The sequence below is a fragment of the Syzygium oleosum genome, unplaced genomic scaffold, assembly GCF_021117445.2.
Source record: "Syzygium oleosum isolate NSW1041296 unplaced genomic scaffold, Sole_v2.1 Sole_v2.13, whole genome shotgun sequence".
In the NCBI taxonomy this organism is placed as follows: Eukaryota; Viridiplantae; Streptophyta; class Magnoliopsida; order Myrtales; family Myrtaceae; genus Syzygium; species Syzygium oleosum.
The window spans coordinates 4536131-4563940 of record NW_026607497.1 but is presented as its reverse complement, the minus strand read 5'-3'; the positions used below and the strand labels follow the sequence as shown (position 1 = coordinate 4563940).

Below are 27810 nucleotides of genomic sequence, written 5' to 3'. Positions count from 1 at the left end.
AAGCACGTACCATGAATTGTTGGGTAATCTTATACTTTTATACATCTTCATCATTATTCTAGTATCTTCTCCAGTGGGAGAATTCATTAGAGTATAATCTAACAGCAACAGGTATGCCAATGGGAATAGAGGAAAAAAGAATTTAAATCCACAAGACCAACACAAAGCCCAATCATACATGAATTCAAGACGCTTTTGTGATAGGAGGACTAAATTCACTCGACAGAGATTATCCTAAAAATAAGGAGAAATTAAAAGCTTTAAGATTATCACGTCCTATTTTAGAATCACTTGGAGTGGTAAAGTAGCGTAATCTTTGCGAGATATTATGAAATCGCGTAATCAGAAGAGGCAGAAGAAGCTCTGTCCGCAATCCGTTAAGCATGTGAAGGTCAAAGCTACAGATAAATAAGGTAAGGAGGGAAAAGTCTATATGATTAGCTAGGATTATAAGATGGCATGGCGGAGAGACGAAGAGGAAATGACTCGCTCCTCTCCGACAGCTTGCCAATGCACTGTGTGTGGAAGGCATGCTTGCAATGCATCCGAGCGGCTGCAGACTCAGCTCGGAGCTCCTTTCAACGGGTCAAAGGTTGCCCCGTCGATCCCGAATCTTGGGCCATAATTCCCCTGCCCCACAAGTTCCAAGGTCATCATCATGTTGTCAGACAACATCACCACCGCAACAACGACACATTCGGAGACCTGAACCGCTTTCATTCAGCTGATGCCACGATCTCTTCTGAGAGCGCGTCCTGGGGGTCGTCCAGGAGCCTGAAATCAGTTAGGCAAGGACGCATGGCTCTTGTGACCGCACGGCGACCGTCGACCCGGATTTGGCTGACGTTGATCGAGATCAGAGGCGGCTCTTTCTGGTGAAGGAATCGGAGGATCAGGAGACTCCCAACTCTAGGAAGGCCAAGTTGATTCGCAACAATCCTCCATGAAGATCAGAGTCACGTTCCTCCCATCTGTAGTCCTCGAAGGGCATCTTGTTTAGACAGAGAGACGATATCCATCACAAATCTTAATGTTAATTTCTAGTAGGACTTGAGCTAAAAAAGCTTTATCAATGATCTTTTTGGAAGTATCGATAGTCCAATCTATTCCCTATGGCTTCGTTTCGTAGCTTACCAAAATCCTGATCGAATCATATCTATTGTTCATTGCCATATATCTATATGTGTTCGACCTTTGGAAGTATGAATTAGCATGATTAAATTATCGTCAATGAGTAAGATTCGCTAGACTCTCTCTCTCCACCCAGATTATTCCCCAACTTTCTTCAAATTTTAGCTAGAGTCCAGTGTGTCTGTTTCACGGCTTTAAAATAGTACTTCTGTTAAGACATAAGTTTGACAGCAGAATTATATTATTGAGCTCATAACAAAGTGAGTCCATCTGTTTTAATTTTAAAAATGAAAAATAGCTTAGTTTTCAGTCCACAATCTACCACTGACCTGCAACATCAAAGATTTTTAGTGTTAATTCTTTAGGGCATAGTTCCTCAGCAAATTGTTTTATTAACAACTTTGGTTGAATGGATTAAGGCCAGTCTTCACTTCTAATTATTCGTGAACAAATAAAAGCTACGCACCCTCGGGCACATGGAAAAGATATCTGAAGAGGTTAATGGCACTTGTTTCCTTTTTCTGGTTTTTGTTTTTCAAGCTGTATGCTTGATAGATTTCATTATTCATCTTGAATTCAACTGATATACGATTGCACCAAGAAACAAGAAGAGAAGACATTTTTTTTTGGGTCAAAAAGAAGAGAAGACATTAGAAATAAGCTTTCAAAAGGGAAATATCATTTCAAGCTAGTCCAATGACATCTTTATTCAATGAATCCACATTGCACAATTTAAAAGACAACTCCTCTAACAATTTCATTGTCCATGAAATTTGATGGCCTTCCTCTTTGGCTTTTCCATCCACTCGGCTAGTCTTCTATCTAGCATTCTCACACCTCGTGCGAGCCATATGGGCCTTCCCATTTCAAATGCAATGTATGCTATGGAAATCCCAATCACTACTCCAGATGCATAACCTATCCACACCGTTTTCTGTTTGAACCAACTCTCATGTTCTTTGCGGTCGGAAGTTGACGAGGATGATGGTCGAGGAGGTTGAGCATCGCCAGGGCATGCTTTCGGCAATGGAGTTCCACACAAGCCTGGATTCGCACCAAATGAGTTGCTTGAAAATGTGCTCAAATGCTTGTCTTGAGGAATTCGACCAATGAGTTGATTCTTCGAGAGGTCCAAGTATCCAAGGGATGCCAAATCTCCCAAATTTCTAGGAATTCCCCCGCTAATCTTGTTTGAAGATAGATCCAACCATTCAAGATTGGTCAATTTGCCTAGTGTCAGTGGGATGGAACCTGTAAGATGATTATGAGAAAGGTTGAGCCCTATGAGAGAGTGAAGATGTCCAAATTCTCCAGGAATGTCTCCTTGAAAAGAATTGTGCGACAAGTCAATGATTGCAAAGACGGTCAAGATCTTCTCTAGGTCAATCTTTTGCCCTTTTATGGTCACGGACACACCATTTTCATACCATACCGACGATTGGAGATACCGTGTCATATACAATGATTTGCCTTGCCTATTTTCACCATTCATGATAGCTTTAAGGTTCATTATCAAGTTGGCTGGCAAAGGACCGCCAAAGTTGTTGTGGGAGAGATCCAAAATGTGTAACTTGGAAAAGAGGTGCGCTCCCCTGGGAATATTCAAAAGATCCTTAAAATTGTTGGACCTCAACATGAGAACCTTTAACTTTGGGAGTGTTCCTAGCCATCTCGGGAACATGTCCTCTATCCGATTGTCACTGAGATCAAGAATTTCTAGATATTTACATCTGACAAGGGACCGTGGCAATGTGCCTTCAAATTGATTTCGACTCAAGTCAAGAGTTGACAAGCTATTTCTCTGAGAAAATGATTGAGGAATTGTGCCCTCAAATTGATTCATTCGCAAGTTCAAAATTGACAGATTGGTGCTGAAATTTGTTAAGCACCGAGGCAAGCTACCTGTTAGGCCGTTGTAAGACAAGTCAAGGATCTCGAGCTTGGTGGCATGGCATATTGAAGAGGGGACCTTTCCAGTAATATTATTACCCACAATAAGATAAAATAATGTGACAGGAGACGGAAGTGGAATTGGCCCGTCAAATTTGTTGTTGGACAAATCTATTACAACCAATGAAGTATTTAAGAAAACCTCTGTGGGGTAGATCCTACCATGAAATTTGTTGGACTGCAAATCAAGGCCATACAATCGCGGTGCCTTTAACCAAGATGGGAAGATATCATTGAACTCATTGTAACTGAGACGTAGTTTTGCTAAGTTTGTGCATTTGGCTAGGGAGCGCGGTAAGGGCCCTTGTAATCTATTGCTTGTCAAGTCTAGATGCAAGAGATTGGTTAGATTACCAAAACATGATGGTATATTTCCAGAGATATTATTATAAGAAAAATACATATACCGGAGTGAACTCAATTGGCAAATCGAAGAGGGGATCTCCCCTCTAATCCTATTGGAGTGGAGGTCTAAGACGGTTAATCTTTTCAATGAATTTAAGAAATAGGGGAACTTGGTCAAGTTGCAATAAGGCAAACCCAACCCTTCAAGCATTAGGAATGTATAGTCTAGTCTATTATAAGTTAGATTTAGTTCTTGAGAAACATTAAGCATTCGTAGATTTTTAAGCTTTGTCAAGATTTCAAACTCTACAACCCCGCTCAACTTATTTCCGGCAAGATATAGAACTTGAAGTTGATTGAGATTCCACAGTGATGGGGGGATGTGTCCTGTGAATTTGCAATCGCTAAGACCTAAAATTGTCAAACTTTTCATGTTACCAATTGAATCCGGTATTTTTCCTGAAAAGCTCGTATCGCTGAGAGACAAGGACACAAGAGGACCGTTCCAATTGGATTTGGGAAGAATCCCGGACATGTTGTGATTGGAAATTACACGGAGAGTTGTAAGGCTCGGTAATCGAAAAACCTTATCAGGAAATATGCCCCCTAAGGAACAACCAGAAATGCTTAAATGTGTCAAAGAAGAAGACAAATTGGCAAAGGATATTGGTGAAACCATGGACATATCTAAATTATCAAGAACAAGCTTTCTCAAATCTGTTGTATTTTGAACAAGCATTATGAAGATCAAATTTTCCAACCTGAGAGAAGAGAACGAGTATGATTCATCATAATTCTTGGAGAGATCAAGTGACTCCAGCTTGGAGAGACGAGAGATTTCATTAGGAACGGTGCCAAAAAAGTGTGAACGAGAGAGATTCAGATGAGTCATTTTTGTAAATGCAGTCAAATTAGGCGAAATGTGTGAGCCAGCAAAGTCATTTCCGGAAAGGTTGAGGCTCTGAAGATGGCGAAGGAGAAGGACGGAGCTATTGGAATGGAGAGCACCACGAAGCCAACTGCAAGTAAGATCGAAACCGATGACGTAATCAGTGACATCATCGCAAGTCACACCGTCCCACGAGCAGCAGTCCACGCCCTTGTTCCATGAGTTTGTCTTTGGATAAGAAGTAACCCCAGCATGCTCGTCACAACTATAATGGGACGCCTTGCTATCAAGCACGAAGGAATTCTTAAAAAGGAGCAAGGCATCGCGCTGGTCAGGAGGGCAAAGGGGCAAGGCTAAGGGAAGCAAGGAATGCAAGAAAGAGAGGAAACAGAGGAGGCCGAAAATTCGATGCCACCCCATTTTGCAGTTTAGCATGCGAATGAGTTAAGCGGTGGGGGAGAGTGCTCCAACTTATATTAAATTCACGGTTGGGTGTAGCCTTCTAATAAGCTAAGTTATCAACATAAGTCTTCTCTGAAAGGTCTGTTGGTGGGCTCACATAGACTTCCAACTTCATCTTATCCCATCTTCTTCAAGCAGACGAGTTCAAGTTGCCTTCCTGGTTGGGAGTTTAATCAAGATCAATCTCGTTTTATTTTGGAGTCCTTCGATATTTTTAATTTTTTCCCCTAATTACTACCAAACGTGCGTTCCTGCTGGGGGAAAAACTTGCTTCGCCTCGAGTTGGTATCCCATTAATTTGAAACTTGTCACGTATTGTTTAGGGTTAAGACCAAGAAAAAGACCAAACTGATACACTGTGATAAATTTATCCCAAATTAATTTTTTGATCATAAAAAATCCCAAATTGATACACATGTGACAAATTCACCCTAAATTAATTTTTTAACCACAAAAATTCTCAAACTGGTACATTTATGACAAATATACCGTCCCTTAGTTTCCGTTAAATTGGATTAACACAACGAAAAATCACAAATTGGTACACCTATGACAAATGGAGGGTCAAACCCCAAACTAGTAAACTCATCAACTGTCACGTGTCATCAAATTCAGTAATTTGACAGTCTAATTTAACGGAAACTAACAGAAGATAAATTTATCATGTGTGTTCTAGTTTGGGGTTTTTAGGGGTTAAAAAATTAGTTTGAGGTAAATTTGTCACAAATGTATCAGTTTGAGGTTTTTCGTGGTATTAATTTTATTGTTTAACATATTTTACAAGTATCTAACATTTTATAATATTACGGTATGTAATTTTCCATGTATTTTATTTAAGTTTGGTAGAATTTAATGATTTTTCCCCGAGCAAAATGGCTGTAGGACGCCAATAGGCATGTGGCCCTGCTGATAAAGGAATTAGGGGTGGGGATGCTAGTGTCATAGTTGAGGAGTTCGACTCTTGCACTCGGCAAGAGGCAGAGTAAAAGTGAGAGAATGAGGAGAGTTAGAAATAAAACATAAAATAAAAATGGCTGTAGGACAGCGGTGCGACTTAATTATAAATGCTAAGGAGTCAAAGTCTTCATACAGTGACATCTATGGGGTAAAAAATTGTGTTCTTGATTGTCATGGTGGGGTTCCTTGAGTGTGGAAAATTCTTACTGCCATAGAATTTCTTCCCTGGCTGAATGCACAAAAGACAACGGAGGAGTTTTCAGGGCACCCATTCGAAATGGGCATTGACAAACTGGTGCTAATAATTTGGATTTTATTGGTGATTTTTTTTTGCAATATCACATCCAACCTGGAATGTGATTGTTTAACATATACACGATGCCAAAGTCTTCTCTCCTTGTCTAGAAAAAATATGTCTATGGTGGCATTTTTTTCAAAGATATGGTAGAGGGTGTCTAGAATGACTTACTCTAAACATATTTTTTTTAACAAAGCAACCTTTCAATTTTTTTGTACATCTTATATATATTTGGATCACGTCTAAACTTGTATAATACAAGAGTACTTGAAATTAAAATTTCTCAAAGTTAAATTATTGTGGAATTTAATGTAGAGTAATAAAACATCTTCAATTTTAATAAAGTGCTTGTCAAATATCTTGCGGTCACGCGGAAAGGGAAAAGAACAGACACAGGATATGATAGAATCAAGATCAATCTCGTTTTATTTTGGAGTCCTTCGATATTTTTAATTTTTCCCCCTAATTACTACCAGACGTGCGTTCCTGCTAGGGGAAAAACTTGCTTCGCCTCGATTTGGTAGCCCATTAATTTGAAACTTGTCACGTATTGTTTAGGGTTAAGATCAAGAAAAAAGCCCAAACTGATACACTATGATAAATTTACCCAAAATTAATTTTTTGACCACCAAAAATCCCAAATTGGTACACATGTGACAAATTTATCCTAAATTAATTTTTTGATCACAAAAATTCTCAAACTGGTACATCTGTGATAAATATACTCTCCCTTAGTTTCCATTAAATTGAATTAACACCACGAAAAATCACAAACTGGTACATTTATGACAAATGAAGGGTAAAACCCTAAACTAGTAAACTCGTCAACTGTCACATATCATCAAAGTCAGCAATTTGACAGTCTAATTTAACGGAAACTAACGGAGGATAAATTTATCATGGGTGTACCAGTTTGGGATTTTTAGAGGCTGAAAAATTAATTTGAGGTAAATTTGTCACAAATGTACCAGTTTTAGGTTTTTTGTGGTATTAATTTTATTGTTTAACATATTTTACATGTATCTAACATTTTATAATATTACAGTATGTAATTTTCCATGTATTTTATTTGAGTTTGGTAGAATTTAATGATTTTTCCCCAAAGCAAAATGGCTGTAGGATGCCAATAGGCATGCGGCCCTAATGATACAGGAATTGGGGGTGGGGACGCTAGTGTCATAGTTGAGGAGTTCGACTCTTGCGCTCCGCAAGAGGCAAAGTAAAAGTTAGAGAGTGAGGAGAGTTAGAAATAAGACATAAAATAAAAATTGCCGTAGGATAGCGGTGCAACTTTATTATAAATGCTAACGAGTCAAAGTTTTCATATAGTAACATCTATGGGGAATTGTGCTCTTGATTGTCATGGTGGGGTTCCTTGAGTGTGGAAAATTCTTACTGCCATATAATTTCTTCCCTGGCTGAATGCACAAAAGACAACGGAGGAGTTTTCAGGGCACCCATTCGAAATGTGCATTGACAAACGGGTGCTAATAATTTGGATTTTATTGGTGATTTTTTTTTGCAATATCACATCCAGCCTAGAATGTGATTGTTTAACATATATATACACGATGCCAAAGTCTTCTCTCCTTGTCTAGAAAAAATATGTCTGTGGTGGCATTTTTTCCAAAGATATGGTAGAGGGTGTCTAGAATGACTTACTCTAAACATATTTTTTTTAACAAAGCAACCTTTCAATTTTTTGGTACATCTTATATATATTTGGATCACGTCTAAACTTGTATAATACAAGTGTACTTGACATTAAAATTTCTCAAAGTTAAATTATTGTGGAATTTAATGTAGAGTAATAAAACATCTTCAATTTTAATAAAGTGCTTGTCAAATATTTTGCGGTCACGCGGAAAGGGAAAAGAATAGACACAGGATATGATAGAATCCCATGTTTTCTGCTTGAGCACATGGCCCTAGGACGGCGGTGCACTTAATCATAAGTGCTAAGAAGTCGAAGTCTTCTTGAAATGATAATACTGGGGTCACAAATTTGAAATTATTGTCTTCGTGGGGTTTACTTGGGTGTGGAAAATTCATGGTGCCAAAGAATTTCTTCATTAGCTGGATGCAAAAAAGCCAGCGGAGGAGTTTTCAGGGCATCCATTCCAAATGGGCATACACAAATTGGTACTATTAAGTTGGGTTTTATTGGTGATCTTTTCTTGCAATGTCAAATCAAGCATGGAACACGATTGTTCTACGTATACACGATATGGAAGTCTTGTCCTCTTTTCTTGAAAGGCATATTAGTCAAGTCTATACGTGGCTCTGGTCATTACTATTTAATAGACAAATGTGAAAAATTTATTGTGAAGATGGTAGTCATTTATGAATATTTTTTAGTAAGATAACTTTGAAGCTCCAACACCCGGTTTGATATGGCAAAACATGTGTGAGGTAGGTACAAGTTCAAGATCTACTATTCACCTGCAAGTTCAACAAAAATTTAAAGAGGGATGATGGAATGTCTAATGCTAATTCTTAAGGGATGTATTTCCATGGTCTCAATGGGCTTCTGCTGGTAAGTACTCAACAAAGAGTGCTTCAACTTATATTAACGTAAGTCTTCTAATAAGCCAAGTAATCAACGCAAGTCTTCTACGAAAGCTCTTATATTTGGGTTGTTAACCATTAGTGTTGAAAATACCAACAAAAACACTTGTCGTATTGTACATATAAAACGTGGTCTATAATTTTGAAGTTGAGACCACTTTTCATTATCCACCATCTAGTTTTTAAAATAAATTAAAACTTATGGACTTTCCACTTATCTGTTTATTATAAGTTAATTTCAAATTAATTGGATTTTAGATAAAATTATTCTCAATTTTATTTCATTCTTAGTAAAAGATATTTAATTGAATTGAAGAGAAAATACATTTAGATGAAAAATTGTATCGATCTATTTTGTTACTCAATTTTGAATTAAGTGGAGTATAAAAACATAATTGTTTTTGAGAACGCAGCCTTTCAGATTTTTCTAGAATTAACAAGATTTAATTAGCCACAAAAGAGAAATAGACTTAAAAATGAGTTGTTCTCCTTATGAAGAAAGGCTGCCTAATCAACTACCCATGTCATTTCGTCAAGTATAAGAGCAAATAAAACCTTAGAAAGTTGACACTTCACTCTAAAAACAATTTGATTATTTGGATCACGTCTAAACATGTACAATACAAGAGTGATTGAGATTGATATTTCTCAAAGTTCAATGATCGTAGAATTTTGGATAAAGCAATAAAATATGCTTATGTTTAATAAAGTGCTTATAAAATATTCTACCGCTACAACTGCGTGGATAGGGAAAAGAAAAGACACATGGTCTGGTTGGATTCCATGTTGTTTTGCTCGAGAGCAATGGCTGTGGGACAGTTGCGCACTAAGAAGTCAAGGTCTTCTTGAAATGACAATACTGCGGTCACGGATTTGGTTTTCTTGATTGTCTTCGCTCGATCACTTGGGTGTGGAAAATTCTTGCTGCCAAAGAATTTTTTCCTTGGCTGAATGCATAAAAGACAAATTGGTACTAATAAGTTGGATTTCATTTGTGATTTTTTTTTTGCAACATGATATCAATCATGGAATGTGTTTGTTCTACGTATACACGACGCGGAAATCTTCTCCGCTTTCTTGAAAGGCATATTTTTTAAGTTTATGGTGTCATTCTCCATTTCAAAAATATGTGTGACTTTGGTCATCACTAACTAATAGATAAATTTGGATATATCCATTATGAAGAGAGTGGTTATTTATGAATTTTGTTCCGGTAAGAAAACTATGAATTATGTGTATATTTTGAATCTCTAATATGCTTAAATTTAATAAAGGGTCTGTAAATATCTTTGAATCTATTATTCAGATTTTTTTTGAATTTATAGAAACTGGGGCTCGGGCTTTGATCAGGTGTCTGTTCTAACAGGAACTCGCCAATGCATGTTTTTTAAAAAGCGCTGCGCAAGAATACCATCTCGAACAAGACAAGAGGCCCATCACTTCTGTCATTATAAAGAGAATTGATTCATCCAATCTTGCCGTGTTTCAGTTGATTCCTGTTAGTAGAATTGGACCTCTTTGTATACTCTTATCTTGTACGAGCTGTGCGAATGATGAGGACTTGTTTTCTAGAAGTCTCTTCTGAGAATTATAAATGTATTCCTCGACAACCCTTGGAATGCAGATCAAGAGAAGAGTAGAAGACAATTAATGCAAAATTCCAACTGCAAAAGCAAAAAGAAATTGTTAAAAGATACCGGCCATTAATCTAAGATAACTATGTCACCTCAATCAAGAACCGAAGTAATCTGTTTTGCAACAGGGATAATTGTACGTACAGTCGATGTTAATGATGTTCCAAGAGTTCATTGACAGATTGTTAGTAATTGTATGCGTATGGGATTTAGATGCAAGCAATGAAGATGACAAGTTTTCAATAATCAAGGTCTCAAAATTCTGTGTTCGTTTTGTTATCTTTGTCAATCAACTTGTTCCGGAACAAATTCCAAACAGTTGAACTTTAATCAAATCTCCTGCTGATGTTTTTCCTTTTTTCTTATTTGTCAGTAATGCATGGAGATTGTTTCAATAGAGCTAAATGTAAACAAAACTTTACAAAGGAAGACCTGAGCGCAGAAGTGTAAGGCCAGTAGCACATGGATTTGGTATGTCATTATGCATTTGATTTGTCAAACGATGCCATAAACTTTATATATTCGTGATCCAAATCCCAAGTACGGGATCCTCTGAGGAAACTTTTGTAGGGTTTCTCAAGTGCTAAAAACGCAGCGGAATCTATAAATCGAAACTCTAGACAAGATCCATGCATATATTGAAATCTAAACAGAAGTTTGACACGTACCTTTTGTAGATCGAAGGTAAATTGACGATCGATTGTGTCTGGATTAGCGCCCCAAGTGTTGCGCCTTTACCGGTATCCATACACACGAACGGAAGTCTCCAACGATCCAAGTGCTAGCTAAAGATCTTGGACTTCTTTTCCTGATCGCCTTTGATCTTCGAGACTCTTTGAAAGATCTCTGAACAGAGAACGATTCTCTTCGTATTCTCTTAGAGGCGTTTTTTTCTCTTAGGGTTTTTCATCACCCACACGCTATATATATATATATATATATATATATATATATATATATATATATATATATATATATATAGTTTCATTATCTACGTGAATTAAAAGAAGTGAGGCTGAGCGATTTTGGGCCCTCCAAACTGTCCACCTTCAATCATACGTTTAATCGTTATTTCATAACATGCACGACCACGTAGATAAGTTAAATAGAGAATAAATTAAAATCTACTTCTTATTATAAATAGATCCCGGCGCACAAAAAATATTAACTCAGTTCGCTATTGTGTGCGACCATGTAGGTTCACTAAACATTAGCAGTGTGTTCAAAACCCTTTTTTGGCCCACAAGTCATAAGCGGTTTCTAGCAAGACATTGTGATTACCTAAGTATAGTGAATGTCGATTTTCCGACACAACCTAATCCACAATTAATATTAGAGTATCAACCTTGATTGATTCCTAGGGCAGATCACTAACAACTTTCCCATTGGATAAGTTCATAGGTTTGCTTTCCAACAATAAAATTTAGCCATACGGTTAACTAAGGATTTCAAAGTCCAGCGAATGAGGAATATTGGACCTGACTTTGTGCATTTGGATGAGACTGCACTTAACTAATGAAAAAGGCCAAAATAATAGGCATATCATCGGCCCATGGCAGTTCCGCAGACTCATTCTTCATCTTGCGATGCAATCAAAAACGGTGGAGATTCTCTTCTTTGATAGGATATACGAGCATTCCTCCTCGACTTCTCTCTCATTTTAGCTCCTCTGCTTGCAAACAATACCACAAGCCATTCAAGTTTTCTAAATTCGTGAATAATGTATCCTAGATAGAGTCCAACTACAATTCCATGCCCATCACCCATCAAAACCAGCCTCCATGCTCTATCATTTTCCTGAAGGGTGGTTACCGGTGCAATTTCTGGTGAACTGTTTGTGCATGTCTCTGGCAATTGGAAATCCGTCTAATCCAGGATTACCCACAAACGAGTCGCTCTTGAATGTGTTTGAGTTGCCTTCCCGAGGAATAGGTCCGATGTGCCAATTTTCTGAGTGGTTCAAGAATTCAATATTGGAAATTATTTCAAGAAAAGGAGGGGGAGAATAGTTGTTTCAGTTTCAAATTTAAATGCGTCAACTCGTTATAAATATCTAAAAAAAAAAAGTTTTTCTCTTTGGGAAAGATTTTGGTGAGCGAGAGTTATTTAAAAAAAAACTAATTTAAACCTCCACGTTAGTAGGAAATATTTGCCCAGTAAGATAAGTTTGCGTACGAGGGAAGAACTCAACTAGAACCACCCGTTCATTTCATTCTCAGACAATACATATATGGATCCAAGTGAAGCATCTCTCCTTTGACGGTATACAAGACATTCCGTCCGTCCACCTATGGTGTGTGTGCTTTGCATTTTCTTCACTCATTTTGCACAAACTAATTAAAAAAAAAAAAACAGAAGGTTCTCTCCACTTCTTCGGAAAAAGTGAATATAGGTTCCGAGTCATAAAAATTCGGGGGTTCATGTCATTCATTCATTAGTCAAGCAGAAGGAGGGAACTCCCTTTTGTTATTTTTCAGTAGAGTTATTTGGAATTGGAATGTAATTTGAACATTTCGCTGAACATTTTTCTGTTCCACTTTGACTTATGTTCTCCATCAAACGCAATGTATAATAGCTTAGCTTCCGGTCCACAATCTATTACTCACCCCCAACTTCAAAGAATTAACTGGTTCTTCAGGACATATTTTCTCGGTAAATTGATTTATTAATGTTAAGATGCACGTGTGAGTTGTGTTAGAAAAATTTCACATCGGAGAATTGGTACGGTATAAAGCAGTTAATATATCATAATTGATCCAAAACTCATTAGCTTAAGCTTTGGAGTGAAAGTGGATCCAACTGGAAATGTTAACAGACTTAGACTTGGGCTCCCTCTTGGTAATATCCCCAGGCGAAAGATATTAGGTTTTTGCAGCGTGGTCCCAAGAAAATGGATTAGAGCCATGGTCGATTGATGGAGTTTCGGTGTTTGGTGGATGAAGTTGGCCATAATTATCAGGCGGTGGGCGCTGTGGTGTAACAATGCAAGCTCGGTGGCAAACCTTATAATTCAGTCTGAAGAAAGACTTTATATATATAGAAGGATTACCTGAATTAAGGGGTAGCAAACCTAACTGAGCTAAAGCGTGAGGGGGAGATTGTTAGTATACATGTATAAGTTGTGCTAGAAAAATCCCATATCGGAGAATTAATGTGGTGTAGAGCAGTTAATATATCCTAGTTGACGCATAACTCATTGGCTTAAAATTTTGAGTGAAGGTGGGTCCAATTGGATCTGTTAACAAGCTCGGACTTGGGCTCCCTCTTGGTGAAATGCTAGTCTTGACTTTTAATTCTTAATGAACAAATAAAAGCTATGTTCTCGGGAAGATGGAAAAGATATTTGCAGAGATCAGTGGCATTATATCCAATTTTTTGTCTTTTGCTTCTTATTTTTTTAAAGCTCTGTGCTTATCATAATCTATTATTTATCTTCTTAATTTAACCGATATATAATTGCACCAAGAAACAAGAAGAGAAGACATTAGAAACAAGCCTTCATAAGGAAATGACATTTTAAGCTACTCTAGTGACATCTTTATTCATTGAAATTACATTGCATAGTTGAAAGAGACAACTCTTCAAACAATTTCATTGACCAAGAAACTTGATGGCCTTCCGCTTTGGCTTCTCCATCCACTCTGTTGCTCTTCTCTCCAGCACTCTGACACCTCGCGCAAGCCATTTGGGCCTTCCTATATCACATGTAATGTACGCTACGGAAATCCCAATCACAATTCAGGATGCATAACCTATCCACACTATTTTATGTTTGATCAAGCTCTCATGCCCTTTCTGGTCAAAACTTGACGAGGATGATGGCGAAGGAGGTTGAGCATCGCCAGGGCAAGCTTTTGGCAACGGAGCTCCAGATAAACCTAGATTCCCACCAAACGAGTCTCTTGAAAATGTACTCAATTGCTTATCTTGAGGAATTCGGCCAGTGAGTTGATTTTTCGAGAGGTTTAAGTACCCAAGAGATGCCAAATCTCCCAATTTTTTTAGGAATTACCCCACCAATCTTGTTCCAAAAAAGATCAAGCCATTCAAGATTAGTCAACTTCCCTAAAGTCACAAGGATGGAACTGGTAAGGTAATTATAAGAAAGGTTGAGCCCTATGAGATAATGAAGATGTCCAATAACTCCTGGGATATCCCCTTGGAAAGAGTTGTGCGATAGATCAATAATTGTGAAGACAGTCAAGATCTCCAATAGTTCAATCTGCCCCTTTATGCTCACAGTGATAGAATTTTCATATCCAATCGCCCTTCGGAAAAACCGTGTCATATATAATGATTTGTTTTGCCCATTTTCTTCATTCATCATGGCTTTAAGGTTCATTATCAAATTGACTGGCAAAGGACCACAAATGTTGTTGTTGGAGAGGTCCAAAATGTGTAACTTAGGAAAGAGGTGAGCTTCCTTGGGTAAATTCAAAATATCTTTAAAATTGTTGGACCTCAAAACGAGAACTTTTAGTTCTGGGAGTGTTCCCAACCATCTCGGGAACCTATCCTCTATCTAATTGTCACCGAGATCCAAAATTTCTAGATATTTACATTTGACAAGGGACAGCGACAATGTGCCTTCTAACCGATTTTGACTCAAATCAAGAGTCGACAAGCTATTTCTCCAAGAAAAATGATTGAGGAATTGTGCCCTCAAGGCGATTCATTCACAAGTTCAAAATTGACAAATTGATGCTAAAATTTGTTAAGCATCGAGGCAAGCTACCTGTTAAGCTATTGTTGGAGAAGTCGAGGTGCTCAAGCTTAGTGGTATTGCATATCAGAGAAGAGATCTTTCCTGTTAAATTGTTGTTTGCAATGCAATAATAAAATGTGAAGGGAGATGGAAGTGGAATTGGCCCTTGAAACTTGTTGTGGGACAACTTTAATACAGCCAATGAGGTGTTTAAGAAAACCTTTGTGGGCCACTGTCCAGTAAAACCATTGTAGGAAATTAATAAATACTTAAGAATAGGGAAGGAGAGTCCAAAGGTAGTGCGGTTGATACTACCATGAAATCTGTTGGCACGTAAATCAACAGCATGCAGTTGCGGTGCTTCTAGCCAATGTGGGAATATATCATTGAACTCATTATCACTGAGAACTAGTATCAATAAGTTCATACATTTGACTACGGAGCGCGGTAATGGCCTTGTAATTTATTGTCGCTCAAATGTAGATGAAAGAGATTGGTCATATCACCAAAACATGATGGCATATTCCCAGAGAGACTGTTATTATACAAAAAAAGATAATGGAGTGAACTCAATTGGCAAATATAAGGGGGAATCTCTCCACTAATCCTATTGGAAGAGAGGTCTAAGCGTGTTAATCTTTTTAATGAACTCAAGAAATAGGGGAACTTGGTCAAGTTGCAAGATGACAACCCCAAAACTTCAAGTTTCGGGAATGTATACTTCAGTGTATTGTAGGTTAGATTTAGTTCTAGGGAAACAATAAGCATTTGGAGATTTTTAAACTTTGTAAATTTTTCAAACTCTACAACCCCACTAAAGTTATTCCCAGCTAGATATAGAACTTGGAGTTGCTTGAGATTCCACAATGACGATGGGATGTGTCCTATGAATCTACAATCACTAAGACCTAATAATATTAATCTCTTCATGTTGCCAATTGAATCAGATAGTTCTCCTGAAAAGCTCGTACTGTTGAGAGACAAGTACACAAGAGGACCTGTCCAATTGGAATTGGGAAGAATCCCGGACATGTGGAAATTGGAATGTAGATAGAGAGTAGTAAGGCTTGATAATCGAAAAACAATATCTGGAAATATCCCTCCTAAAGAACATGCAAAAACACTTAAATATGTCAAAGAAGAAGAGAGATTTACAAAGGACATTGGTGAAACCATGGACATGTCTACCTCATCAAGAACAAGAATTCTCATAGCTGCTAGATTTTGAACAAGCATTGTGAAGATCGGATTTTCCAATATAAGGGAAGAGAATGAGTTTGATTCATCATAATTGTAAGAGAGATCAAGTGACACAAGCTTGGAGAGATGAGAGATCTCACTAGGAACTGTACTAGAAAAGTGGGAGCGAGAGAGATTTAGATAAGTCATTTTCGCAAATACATTCAGATTAGGCAAAATTTGTGAGCCAACAAAGTTATTACCAGAAAGGTTGAGGATCCAAAGATGGTGAAGGAGAAGGAGGGAGCTATTGGAATGGAGAGCGCCACGAAGCCAACTGCAAGAAAGACCGAGAACAATGACGTTACCGGTGACATCGTCGCAAGTGACACCGTCCCACGAAGAGCAATCATCGCCCATGTTCCATGAGTTTGTCTTTGGATAAGATGTGACCGGGTAATAAAAATCCTCATCACAACTGAAGCAGGACGCCATGCTATCAAGCAGGAAGGAATTCTTAAAAAGGAGTAAGGCATCACGCTGGTCAAGAGGGCAAAGGGTCGAGGCAAAGGGAAGGGAGGAATGTAAGAAAAAGAGGAAACAGAGGAAGCTGAGGATTTGATTCCACCCCATTTTGCAGCTTAACATGCAGAGTGAGTTAAGTGGTGGGAGAGAGTGCTTCAACTTATACTAAATTCAGTCTTCTAATAAGCCAGATTATCAACACAAGTCTTCTCTGAAAGGTCTATCGTTGGGGTCACACAGCCTTCCAATTTCTTCTCCTCCCATCATCTCCAATAAGACGACTTCTATTTGCCTTGCAGGTTGGGGAATATTTTTGTTTTTCTTCCCCTAATTACTACCGAAAGTGTGCGTTCTTGCAGGAGGCAACTTGCATAGCCTTGGATGAAGTATCCCATTAATTTGATATTAGTGTCTGTTTCTTTTCGGCAAAAGGACACTAGAAGTGACATAACTTGTGTACGGCGATCACTTTAGTGCCATAACTTTTTTTCGAATCACTTTGGTGCCAACTTTTTTGAAAAACGATCATTTTAGTGCTAATGCTGACGTGGCTCGCCGGAAATCCGATGTGGCGCTGACACGGCTCGCCGGAGAGGTCCAGTCAGCATTAAAAACCAAAAACGACGCCGTTTAGCCCGCTGACGTGTACTTTTTTTTAAAAAAATTAAATTATATTAAATAAATAAATAAATAAATTTAAAAAAAAAAAACTTGTAGCAGTGGCGAGGGAGCCCTCGCCACTGCTGCCGCCAACCCACCACCGTCGGGAAGGGCCGGCGGTGGTGGGGGCAGTGGTCGGCGAGGGCCGGATCCGGCGAGGCGAGACCTCGCCTGTCGCGACCCAGTGTGACGGCGAGGTCCGGCCTCGCCTTCGCCGGCCGAGGCGAGACCTCGCCGTCGCCTTGCCGGGCGAGGCGAGGCCAGACCTCGCCATCGCCCGGGTCGCGACGGCGAGGTCTCACCTCGCCGGATCCAGCCCTCGCCGACCACTTTCCCCACCACCGCCGGCCCTTCCCGGCGGTGGTGGGTTGGCGGCAGCAGCGGCGAGGGCTCCCTCGCCGCTGCTGCAACTTTTTTTTTATTTTTCTAAAAATTAAAAAATTCGAAAAAAAGCCACATAATTTCCACGTATACAAGTCAGACCATTTTTTTTAAATATAAATGCCAGGTCAACTTTTTGGCCGGAGTCACTAAAGTGATCTGTTTTCCTCCGACTTGGCACCAAAGTGATCCGAAAAAAAGTTATGGCACCAAAGTGATCGCCATACACAAGTTATGGCACTTCTGGTGTCCTTTTGCCGTTTCTTTTCACATGTATTTTATTTGGGTTGTTAACCGTTGAGTGTAGAAAAAAACAATAAAAACACTTAGTCGAATTGGACATACAAAACTCGTCCTATAAATTAGAACTGGAGATCGTATCTCCTTATTACCATCTAAATTTTAAAATAAATTAAAGCTTATGGACGTCGTACTTTTCTGTTTTTTATAAGTTGATTTCGAATTAAGTGGGGTTTTAGATAAGATTATTTTCATTTATATTTCATTGTTTGTAAAAGATATTTGATTGAACTAAAGAAATTATACCGTTTAGTTAAAAAAATATTTTATCAATATTATATTTGTAAGTACTCAATTTCAGATTAAGTGGAGTTTGAATAATTATTTTCATTTTCATCTTCTTCTGAGCATATTTGTTTTTGACAACGTAAACTTGCATATTTTATTTTTTGATTTTCAAATCTAGAATAAAAAGATTTAATTAGTCACAAAAGAAAGTACATTTTAAACTGAGTTGTTCTACTTATGAAGAAATGCTACCAAATTAAAAACCCATAGCAATGTGAAAGCCCCCAGCATATATATTTGGATCACGTCTAAACATGTACAATACAAGAGTACTTGAGACTAATATTTCTCAAAGTTAGATTATTGTCGAATATAAGATAAAGTGGTAAAATATCTTTTAAGTCTAACAAAGTGCTTGTCACCTAGTATACGGTAGGGGTGAGCATGATCCAGGCGGGCGGTTCCAATATGAAACCGAGAACCGCCCACTAAGCACCGGTTCCGAGAAATTGGAATCGGGAACCGCCCACTAAGCACCAGTTCCGAGAAATTGGAATCGGGAACCACCTGGGAACTGGACCGCCGGTTCGGTCCGGTTCCCGGGTAGGTCTGTGGAACCGGTCCCACTAAGTTTCACGCAATTGGAGGTGATCGAGAGTTAGAAAGGGAGGTGATGAACAACTAGAGGCGCAGCCATGAGTTGATGAGAATTGAGAGTCGAACTTCAAATTAGGTATTTTATGGTTTTCATTTTTCTAAAAATGTTTTCTTTTTTTTTTTTGGTTGAAATTTTTCTTAAAAATTATATATATGCATATATATTACCAGTCCGGTCTGAGTGGGCGGTTTCACGCCTAGAACTGGGAACCAGACCAATACTCACAAGTTCTAGTAAATTAGAACCGGGAACCGGACCGGTTCTCATGAGAACCGCCGGTTTCGAACCGGTCTGGTCCGGTTCTGGGTGGTCCAGGCGGTTCCCGATTTTTTTGCACATCCCTAGTATACGGTTACCTCGCAGAAAGGCAAAAGAAAAGTCAGCGGTGCACGAAGTTAAGATGGACATTACATGGGTCACAAATTTCGTTTTCTTGATGGTCTCGGTGGGGATACTTGAGTGTGGAAAATTCTTAGTGCCATAGAATATCATCCAAGGCTGAATGCAAATAAAACAGCGGAGGAGTTTTTACAGCATCCGATCTAAAACGGCATTGACAAATTGGTGCTAATAAGTTGGATTTTATTAGTGATTTTTTTCTTGCAATGTCATTATCAATTGTTCTGTGTACACGCGGTGAGAATATCTTCGCTGTTTTTTAAAGGCACATAAGTCAAGTCTATGAAGGCATTTTTCATTTTAAAGATATGCTTGATTCTGGTCATCACTATCTGGTGAAAAAATTCGGATAATTTATAATGAAGAGGGCAGTCAATTTATGAGGTGATGATAACTTTGAATCTTTAATACCCTGTTTACCATGGCAAACCAGGTGATGATAGGCACAAGTCCAAAAATCTACTATTCACCTGCAAATTCGACAAAAATTTAGAGTGGGAGAATGGAATGCCTAGTGTTGATCCTTAAGGGATTTATTCCATGGCGGATTCATTCATTAAGACTGGTTATATGGGCATCTGTTGGTAGGTACTCAAATAAAAATTGATAATCCAAAATTAATGGGTAATTTAAGATAACAAAAGTTGTGAGTTGCTCTAATATTGGTTCGTAATTGGGGAAAACGTAAAATACATACGTCACTTTTGACCCAATGACTATTTTTACATGCCTGTATTTTTTGCAAATGCTATTCAAATACCTATAAACAAATAAGCCCTACATTGAAAAGATCAAATTGCCCCTCCTCGCAGACTTTTTTTAGCATGTTTGGATGGGTTAGTTTTCAATGGGCTTTGAGCGTTTTGGGTGGGTGTGAAAATTTGAGATTGGGGATGGTCATTTTTGAAAAGACAATGAAATTTTCGTAAATAGGAAGCAATCATAATTGATGCAAGGTGCAAAATGGTCTCCAAAGGTAAACCTTTAGGTATGTATTAGGTATTTTTGGAAGTAGAGTTACATAGTGTTCATTGGGTGAAAGGCAAGGTATGTTCTTGGTATTTTTATTTGATATTTCCATATAAGAGTTTGTGAATTCAAGCATTTTGTAATTAAAATAAATTTTGGCAAGTTAGTGTGAAAATTGCTGTTGTTGGTAAGTTGCAAGACATTTCCTCCATCTGTTGTGTGTGTTCTTGACATTTTCTTCAATGATTTTGGACAAACTAATTGGGCCCTAAATATCAAGGTGTTTTCTTTATCAAAAGAAACGGAAAATTAATTTTAAAAAAAAGAAGGTTCTCTACTTTTTATTTTTTATTCATTTTTTTCTCTACATTATTGATTTTCGGCCAAAATTAATCCGAAGGACTACATTGGCAAATTGTCAAAAGATTTATGACTAAATTAGCAAAATGAAAGGTTCATGACTGAATTGACATTCAAACAATTGGCTTATGACTTATTTTTGGTAATTATCCCTCAGTTTTAGATATATAATCTATGAATGTTCTTCTCATATTCGGTGCGCAATTCGGTTCATTTCTGCCTCATTCGCATCCTACACACCTGCCGGGAATTACTCATTGTCCGAGCCCTCTTGGCCCAACGATCACTCTCCATCCTTGTTGGACCGGGTCATTATATGAATAATTATATGCAACCTTCAGCTGAAGGCATCAAGCAAAAGTATTTCATAAACAAGGCATGTGCAACATGAATTTATCTAAACATTTGAACTTGGCAAGTCTCGAATGAATATTTTGTGGAATCCCACAAATTTATACGATCTAAAAATAGGTTGTGGCGCATATGAAGCTAAGACCAGTTATTATGCACTGTTTTATTTTATAATTACGTATATGGTCCTATTTTGTGGAATCCCACAAATATATAGTCTTGTGACCTCAGCGTGTCTCATCATCAATTCTTATTCTATGCTTCGGACTTCTTACGACAAACTATTATCAAGTAAAAAGAAAAATAAAAAAAATTAATAGACAATGCATTTAGGGATCATATTTAGGTCATGCATACATTGTTTGGTCTTTATTTAACATTCTCCAAAATATTTGGAGAATTGGACAATAATTAGGCTTTGCTTTTGATTTTCTTACCACATTAAGGTTTTCTATCGCCTTAAGCAATTTATTTATCGATTTAATCATTGAGTGTTAAATTATTGTTTGGGCAGATGTAGGATCACACATCTTAATGGTCTAAGAGTAAAATTGATCAAGACTGCTCTCAAAACATTTTTTTGAAATAAAGAGAAAATATACCGAAAAAACATTAAAGTTTTCTAGTGTAACCAAGTATCCATATCCATAAAGTCCCTAGCCCGTAGAAGTAAAGTTTACAATTGAACCAAATTAGATTAGTAGCAACTTTAAAATGAATTGATTTGTATGATTAAATCAAAACCCTAAAGTTGCGATTGAAATGAGTCCGCATTAAGTGTTTGCTTAATAATTCATTAGCTTTCCTTTGATGGTTCACCTCGAGGGAGGTCGCCACACCAACTGCAAGTAAGATTGAGATGAATGACGTTACCAGTGACATCATTGAAAGCGACACTGTCTCATGAGCTGCAGTCTACGCCCTTATTCCATGAGTTTTGTCCTTGGATAAGAGGTGACCTTGGCAAACCTATCACAAATATAGTCGGACGACTAGCTATCAAGCATGAAGGAATTCTTAAAGTGGAGCAAGGCATCTCGCTCGTCAGGAGGGCGAGGCAAAGGGTAGGGAGGAATGTAGGAAAAAGGGAGGCCGAGGACTTGGTGCCACCCCACATTGCAATTTTGCATGCGAGGGAGTTGAAGTGGTGGAGGAGGAGTGCTTCAAACTTACGTAGCCCTTCTAAAACTGCGAAGTCATGGACGCAAGTCTTCTCTAAAAGGTCTATTGGTGGTGGGCTCATAACATGTGTTAGCTGTTCTAAAAGCGCATTAGATCAAGTCGCACAATTCCATCCTCCAACACGATACACCACTTAACTCACTACATCTCCGCCACCGCGTTGACCCCACTCCCCTAAGTCAACACAACGCAAACATCCTGACACGTGTGCTATGATTAGCCACTTGGAACATTCAATTACGGTTAGACGGGGAGTATCAGATTTTTCAACATTCGCCAGTGCAAGCAAAATTATATATAGCTTTTGAAAATGGTCCTTTTGATGGTCGTGAAAGGATGACCAACAGAAAGGGGACGCCTGCACTTCTCTTTCCTTTTTCTCGTCAGACCAGAATTTTGTGTTTTTTTGTGTACGAAACTCTTGTCTTTTGTTTTTCCCTCATTCCTTTCTTCTATATACATACGTGGCGATACTCACAGGAATTAAATCCCAAATCTGGTACTCTCTGGCCCCATCTCCCATTCCCTTTATCAGCAGGGCCGTATACATCTTGGCTGAAACTCGTTGTCTGGACTCCAAGTGTTTTGATCCAACGGCATTGACGGATTCCAGGTGTGGGGACACTTTGGCACTTGTCGTCGCAAAATTGCGCAGAAAGGGCAAAGAAATGACACAGGACATGGTAGAATTCCATTATTTTTTGCTCTAGGACAGCGGTGCACTTAGTTATAAATACTAAGAAGTCAAGGTCTTCTTGAAATGACAATTACTGGGGCCACAAATTTGGTTTTCTTGATTGTCTTGGTGGGGTTACTTGAGCGTGGAACTTCTTTGGGACATAGAATTTCTTCCTTCGATGAATGCATAAAAGACGGCGGAGTGGTCATCAGGACATCGATGTAAAATGAGTATTGATAGACTGATCTCATAACTTGGATTTTATTGGTGAGTTTTTTCCGTTGTCGTCCAATCTTGCCACAAAATACACGGCAAGGAAGTCTTTGTTTGCTGTTACTGAAGGCATATTAATCAAGTCTATTTTAGCATCTTTTATCCATGAGACAATCTAAGGGCAGAATGTTAACATTGATAAAGACATGATGGCAATGGCCATGACCGTACCGTAGACGAAATACTTTGAATTTGGACATTTAATTATTTGGGAGGGCAACATTTTTAGTTATTATTTAGTATATTTTTTTGGAATTTGAAGATACTTTGAATAATTCCCTGGACATTTCTCTGTTCCACTTGACACAGTGTTCTCTATCAAAGACAATGTATACTAGCTTCCAGTGCACAATCTACTACTGACCTGCAACAGAGAAACGTCCACAAATTGCGCAGAAAGGGCAAAGAAATGACACAGGACGTCGTAGAATTCCATTATTTTTTGCTCTAGGACAGCGGTACACTTAATTATAAATACTAAGAAGTCAAGGTCTTCTTGAAATGACAATTACTGGGGCCACAAATTTGGTTTTCTTGATTGTCTTGGTGGGGTTACTTGGGCGTGGAACTTCTATGGGACATAGGATTTCCTCCTTCGATGAATGCATGAAAGACGGCGGAGTGGTCTTCAGGACATCGATGTAAAATGAGTATTGATATATGGATCTAAAAGCTTGGATTTTATTGGTGAATTTTTTCCGTTGTCGTCCAATCATACCACAAAATACACGGCAAGGAAGTCTTTGTTTGCTGTCATTGAAGGCATATTAGTCAAGTCTGTTTTAGCATCTTTTATCCATGAGACAATCTAAGGGCAGAATGTGAACGTTGATAAAGACATGATGGCAATGGCCATGACCATATGGTAGACAAAATACTTTGAATTTGGACATTTAATTATTCGGGAGGGCACCTTCTTTTGTTATTTTTTAGTAAAATTTTTTGGAATATGAAGATTCTTTGAATAATTCCCTGGACATTTCTCTGTTCCTCTTGACCCAGTGTTCTCTATCAAAGACAATGTATACTAGCTTCCAGTCCACAATCTACTACTTACCTGCAACTTCAATGATTTTAGTGTTGATTTTTCAGGGCATATTTCCTCGACAAATTAATTTCATAACAACTTTGGCTAATGGGTCAACGCCAGCCTTCACTTCTAATTCTTCATGGATAAATAAAAGCCATGCACACAGGAAGATTGAAAATGATATTTGTAAAGGTTAATGGTACTGGCTTCAATTTTATGTTTTTTTTAATATTTTTTTCTTAAAGCTATGTGTGCTTAGCAAATTAAATATAATTGTTCATCTTCTCAATCTAATTGATATACAACTGCACCAAGAAACAAGAAGGGAATACATTAGGAACCAGACTCCACAAGGGAAATGACATTTCAAGCTAGTCTGGTGACATCTTTATTCACTGAATCTACATTGCACGGTTTAAAGAGACAACTTCTCAAACAATTTCATTGTCCATGAAATTTGATGGCCTTCCGTTTTGGCTTTTCCATCCACTCGACTGCTCTTCTCTCGAGCATTTTCACACCTCGCGAGAGCCATTTGGGCCTTTTGGATTCAAATGCAATATATGCTATAGAAATCCCAATTACGATTCCAGATGCATAACCCATCCACACTGCTTTTTGTTTGAACCAACTCTCATGCCCTTTGCAGTCGAAACTTGATGAGGATGATGGTGGAGGAGGTTGAACATAGCCAAGGCATGCTTTTGGCAATGGAGTTCCACATAAGCCTGAATTACCACCAAATGATTCGCTTGAAAATGTGCTCAAGTGCTTGTCTTGAGGTATGCGTCTCGTGAGTTGGTTCTTGGAGAGGTCCAAGTATCCAAGGTATGCCAAATCTCCTAGTACTCTAGGAATTCCCCCACCAAGCTTGTTTGAAGATAGATCAAGCCATTCAAGATCAGTCAAGTTCCCTAGACTTAGAGGGATGGAACCTGTAAGGTGGTTATGAGATAGGTTGAGCCCTATGAGAGATTGAAGATTTCCAATAACTTCCGGGATATCCCCTTGGAATGAGTTGCACGACAAATCAATGATTGTGAAGAAGGTCAAGATCTTCACTCGCTCAATCTCTTGCCCTTTTATGGCCACAGTCATGGAATTTTCATATGACGTCCTTCTCCATAATCTTTCAAAAGACCATGCCATGTACAACGATTTGTCTGGGCCAATTTCTCCATTCATCATCGCTTTAAGGTTCATTATCAAGGTGGCTGGCAAAGGACCACCAAAGTTGTTGTTGGAGAGGTCCAAAATATGTAACTTGGGAAATAGGTGAGCTCCCCTAGGAATATTCAAAAGATCCTTAAAATTGTTGGACCTCAAAATGAGAACTTTTAATTCCCAAAGTGTTCCCAACCATCTCGGGAACGTATCCTCTATATGGTTGTCATTGAGATCCAAAACTTCCAAATGTTTACATTTGACAAGGGATCGGGGCAATGTGCCTTCAAACAGATTTCGACGCAAGTCGAGAGTCGTCAAGCTATTTCTCGAACAAAATGATTGAGGAATTGTACCATCAAGGTGATTCATTCGCAAGTTCAACACTGATAGACCGGTGCTAAAATTTGTTAAGCATTGAGGCAAACTACCGGTTAAGGTGTTGTAAGACAAGTTGATGATCTTGAGCTCGGTGGCATTGCATAACAAAGAAGGGATCTTTCCTGTCATCGTATTACTTGCAATGGAATAATAATATGTGACAGGAGATATAAGTAGAATTGGGCCTTCAAACTTGTTGTTGGACAAATCTATTGCATACAATGAGGTGTTTGAGAAAATATTTGTAGGCCATCACCCAGTAAAATTGTTGCTGGAAATAAATAAAGATTCAAGAGGAGGGAAGGAGAGTCCAAAGGTAGTGAGGTTGATCCTACCATAAAATTTGTTGGACCGCAAATCAAGGGACATTAGTTGCGGTGCTTCTAGCCAATGCGGGAAGATATCACTGAACTCATTGTGACTGAGATCTAGGAATTGTAAGTTCACTCATTTCACTAGAGCGCGCGGTCATGGTCCTTGTAATTTGTTGATGCCCAGGACTAGATATGTGAGATTGGTTATATTACCTAAACATGGTGGCACATTCCCAGAGAGATTATTGTTAGACAAATGTAAAAATCTGAGTGAGCTCAATTGGCAAATTGAAGTGGGGATCTCACCGAAGAAACCATTGTCAGAGGCAGAAAAGTAAAAAGTAGAAGGTGGAGGTAAAAAGAGTGGTCCTTGGAATGAGTTTTTATCAAGGACAATCTTTAATAATAGCTTCCAGTACAATTGCCAAATACCTCCCTCCAGAAGGTTATCAGAAAGATCTAAGATTTCCAATGTATCTTGGCTTACTCCCCAAAACCATATCGGGATCTCTCCACTAATCCTGTTGGAACTGAGGTCTAATTGTGTTAATCTTTTTAATGAATTCAAGAAATATGGGAACTTGATCAGGTTGCAAAAAGGCAACCGCAACTCTTCAAGCTTCGGTGACTCTAAAATTCAGAAAGTACGATGACAAATATTAGAAAACATATTGACTAGGTAACAAGTTTATTTCCAAATTTGGTGTCCTCAGTAGTACTTTTGGACTTAGCATTAAATGATCTTCGCATGAAAATGAAAGAATCTGGAGTTGATTATTCTGTGGATGATTTCTGTGAAAGCTTTTATTAACTAGTGAAATATGGGATATCGATGCCTTTACGATGGTGTCATTTCTATATATTATGGATAGTACAAGAAGAGTTACTCCCAAGGCAAGAATAAACAGAAATATCGCAAAAGATCTTAACCGAAATTGTTGCCCTTCTGTCCTACTAATGTGGTGGAACCAGCTGACACTATAAGATAGTGGAGAAATTCTTGTCATTTATAACTCGGTGCGTGATGATTCTTGCTCAATAAAATAACCTTAATCGGACGACAGATTCACATTCCTAATGCCAAGATTTGAGATTTCACGTATAACAATTTTTTGGTATCATGACAAGTATGAATCAACCCTTATTTCTGCTTTTGAAATAATAATTTATTCAGGCACGTTACAATTGAGGAGAACGCAATGAATACACACATGTATATATTTCACAAAAATTTCTTATTTTGTAGACAGATGTGACAAATATTCAATTTGACAATGGATATTTCTCATACCTCATTCTAAAATCCCGAAGTTGGACTTGTGCACCAATACTCTCGAAGCATTTACCACCACCTAAAAGTTTCCTACAATAATCCAAGCATGTTGTGCAATCTATAGGCAAGAGTACCCCACTGCAAAGACTGTGGCCATAGCAAATGCTCTGAGGCTCTAAAGGCAAGAAGTAATAATAGTCATACCCATTATATGTCGTCGCCGGGCGCAACTCTTCAAGAACCGATTCTAAGTCGTGCTTGAAATTGTTCTCATGGTTCTTTTCGCCATTGCAATCATGTTCGCAATTGTCGCATCTGGATCAGCTCTTGCCTTACTACAAAAGTAGATTTAACTGATTGCACTCGGAAAATCAACCATCGATATCTTTTTTGCTTTCTTCATCCTTTAGGACCTTTGATGGGGTCGCTAGTATTAACTCCCACTAGCTACTTCACCAACTAGCTCAAAATGCATGCCTCAACATTATCTAATACAACCTCTCATTCTCCTTTTTTCGATTCTTTTCGACTAGTTATTACTCATTGCTTAGTTTCTATAGGGCAT

General features: G+C 38.3%; 2 protein-coding genes across 2 annotated transcripts; both read right to left on the bottom strand.

Moving 5' to 3' along the window:
* Nucleotides 1-1788: 1788 nt before the first annotated feature.
* Nucleotides 1789-4772, bottom strand: LOC115675141 (receptor-like protein 6). Its single transcript, XM_030597751.2, has one exon. It carries the CDS (start codon nucleotides 4748-4750, stop codon nucleotides 1889-1891), a length of 2862 nt encoding a protein of 953 aa, XP_030453611.2. The 5' UTR covers nucleotides 4751-4772; the 3' UTR covers nucleotides 1789-1888.
* A 19672-nt stretch (nucleotides 4773-24444) lies between these two features.
* LOC130139755 (receptor like protein 26-like) lies at nucleotides 24445-26540 on the bottom strand. The gene has a single exon (XM_056317418.1). It carries the CDS (start codon nucleotides 25785-25787, stop codon nucleotides 24555-24557), a length of 1233 nt encoding a protein of 410 aa, XP_056173393.1. The 5' UTR covers nucleotides 25788-26540; the 3' UTR covers nucleotides 24445-24554.
* Between the last annotated feature and the right edge of the window lie 1270 nt (nucleotides 26541-27810).